General features: G+C 41.3%; 1 protein-coding gene across 1 annotated transcript; it reads left to right on the top strand.

Moving 5' to 3' along the window:
* The first annotated feature begins 665 nt into the window (after positions 1 to 665).
* Positions 666 to 1,055, top strand: LOC110694966. The gene has a single exon (XM_021872154.1). The coding sequence runs from the start codon at positions 666 to 668 to the stop codon at positions 1,053 to 1,055; it is 390 nt and encodes a 129-aa protein (XP_021727846.1).
* The last annotated feature ends 1,973 nt before the right edge of the window (positions 1,056 to 3,028 follow it).

Raw genomic sequence — 3,028 nt, 5'->3', positions numbered from 1 at the left:
CAAAAATCTCTCGATCTCTATTGTGGTGGCCAACGATGCATAAGGATGCCCAGAAATTTGTTTCACAATGTGATAGGTGTCAAAGGAGTGGTGGCATAACCAAAAGAGATGAAATGCCTTAACAAAATATCTTGGAAGTTGAGCCCTTTTATGTATGGGGAGTGGACTTTATAGGGAATTTCGTTTCTTCTTGTGGGAATCCATATATATTGGTAGCGGTTGATTATGTGACGAAATGGATTGAATCCATACCCTCACCTACCAACGATCACAAGGTTGTGCTTAAGCTTCTAAAGAAGATCATTTTTCTTAGGTTTGGGTTTCCGAGGGTGCTAATTAGTGATGGAGGCTCCCATTTCGCCAAAAAGCAATTTGAAGCTCTTCTCAAGAGGTATTGCGTTCATCACAAGGTTGGATTACCTTACCACCCTCAAACTCAAGGACAAGTGGAGGTCTCGAATCGTGAAATCAAAAATCTTCTTGAAAGGATGGTGAACAAATCAAGGAAAGATTGGTCTCTCAAACTTGATGACACACTATGGGCTCTTAGGACGGCGTACAAGACTCCAATCGGCACGACCCCCTATAGGTTGGTCTACGGAAAGGCTTGTCACTTGTCGGTTGAGTTATAATGCAAGGCTTGGTGGGCCAACAAAGAACTCAATATGGATTTATCGTTGGCCGATGAAAAGAGATTGCTTAAGCTCAATGAACTTGAAGAGCTTAGAGATGATGCTTATGAGAGCTCAAGGTTATATAAGGAGAAGACCAAAAAGGGACATGACAAACATATTCAAAACAAGAGCTTTAAGGTTGGAGACAAGGTTTTGCTTTTCAACTCAAGGCTTCGTTTGTTTCCGGGTAAACTCAAGTCCAAGTGGTCGGGCCCTTTTGTGATATCGAAGACTACTCCTTATGGCTCCTTTGAGTTAGATGCGGATGGCAACAAGTTTATGGTTAATGGTCATCGTTTAAAGCATTACTTTTGCAAGGAAGAAGTTGGTGTCATCGAATGTATAATGCCTGATCCTTTGGATCCCAAGCCTCCCCCTTGAAGAATTTTCCTCATGGTCAAGCTAGTGACCTCATAAAGAAGGCTTCTTGGAAGGCAACCCGAGTTTCTAACTCTTATCTATTTTTTCTTATATATATTCTGATTTCCCTTTCTTTTTTCAATTTGAATTTTATTTTTCCCCTTTTGGTTGATAGGTGTTTCGATGATGAAGGAGTAAAGGGTTTTTCTATATCAAAGATGAGAGAAGAAAGAAATCGAAGTTTGCTCTGCGCGACCCTGTGCGCGACTGTTGTGCGGGCGCGCAACCCTATCAGAACCCGTACACTTTTGTTCGAAATTTCAGCTTGGAGACAAAAGGTTTGCGCGACCCTGTGCGCGACCTCTGTGCGGGCGCGCAAGGAAGGGTATACGGGCGCGTAGCCCTGTCAGAACCTGCACACTTTTGTTTTGAATTGGAGATTTGAGGCAGTGAGTCTGCGCGACCTAGTGCGCGACCCCTATGCGGGCGCGCAGATCCCCTGTGCAGGCGCGCAGAGCTAGGAAAATCGGGTTTTAAGTTCTTCTTCCCCATTTCACCCTCATATTTTCGCAAGCCCCATTTCATGCTCTCTTCTCTCTCCTCACAAACTCAAACCCTAACCCTTCAATTTCACCCATTTCTCACAAATTCCATTGATTTTCCTTCAAATCCATCAAAATTTTTCACTCTACATACAAATTTACCCATTTTCTCTCTCCAAAATACCCAAAAATCCTCCATTGTTATGGTGTGCAAGCTTAGTTGAAGGTGGTATTCTTGGGGGTTCATAGTGGTGTTCAAGCTTCTACTAAGTCGTATAACTCTAAATTTTGCTACTTTATTGCTTATTTTCACTTGTTTATGCAAAACTTTTAGTTATTAAGCATGGTTTAGCTTGAGTGAGTTTCATGTGATTTTGATTTTCTCTGCTAAGGATTTTTTGGTTTTTAGTGTGATATTTAGTTATTTTGGAACACTGTTGTTAACATTATTAATTTGAAAGCTATTTTCATGGAATTTAGTTGAGCAATTTTGTGTTAGTATTGATGATAATGCAACTATTTTCATGAAAATTGCTTATTATCATAATGTATTGTGATTGAGTGCTTTGTTGTTGATTCTAGTTGTTTTTGGAGCTATATTTGTGTGGTTAGTTGTTGGTACTAACCTTTTTGCAGATTGTTAAGGCTCGGATTGTTGTGGTTGTGTTATAATTATTGGTTGAGTTCAAAGTGAATTCTCTTTTGGTTTGGTTGTTTATATTGCTTGAGGCCACAATGAACAAAAGGAAGAGTAGAAAGGAGCCCCGGTTAAGGGTTGAGAACCTAGTACTCAAACTCAAGCTCAAGGACCGAATGTTCCCCCTCGATTGAAATTCTTGTACAAGGTCCATGCTACCTTCTTTAATGACCTTCAAGGACGAAAGCTAAATCCCACGAGACACTATGATCAACGCTCCATGAGAGCTTTGGGGATTGACGATGACATAAGGTCACTCCTTGACAACTTAGGGATGAATGAGTTCATTAAGCATCAACATCGAACATATAAAGATCCCACCTTCGAATTCTTGGCCTCATTTGAAAAAGAGCCTTATGGGAACAACGATTTCCAAATTTCCTTCCAACTTTTCAACAACCAGACACTATGACTCTTAGTGATCTCAATACATTGTTGGATTTGAACCCCGAGGTGGACCTCCTTGCCTTCATTGAGCCTATTCCCAGAGTACGATGCATTTCGATGGTGGCAAATGATTACCGATTTTGAAGAGTTCAGCAGTAGGTATTTGATGGCCAACCAAATTATCCACCCTGTTCTCCGTATCCTTCACCGCATTCTGGGGTATGCGGTGTTTAGCAAGTAAGATATGAGTAAGCTCTCGCATGAAGAGCTCTTTACTTTGTGGGTTGCTACTAGGGAGGAGTTGAGAGGGCGGCTCAACATGGGATATTGGTTTGTCTTGTGCTGCGAGGCAATCAAGTTGGGTCACA

Source organism: Chenopodium quinoa, unplaced genomic scaffold, assembly GCF_001683475.1.
Source record: "Chenopodium quinoa cultivar QQ74 unplaced genomic scaffold, ASM168347v1, whole genome shotgun sequence".
Classification (NCBI taxonomy): Eukaryota; Viridiplantae; Streptophyta; class Magnoliopsida; order Caryophyllales; family Amaranthaceae; genus Chenopodium; species Chenopodium quinoa.
Note: the sequence above shows the minus strand (reverse complement) of the source record. Positions and strands in the feature narration are given on the sequence as shown.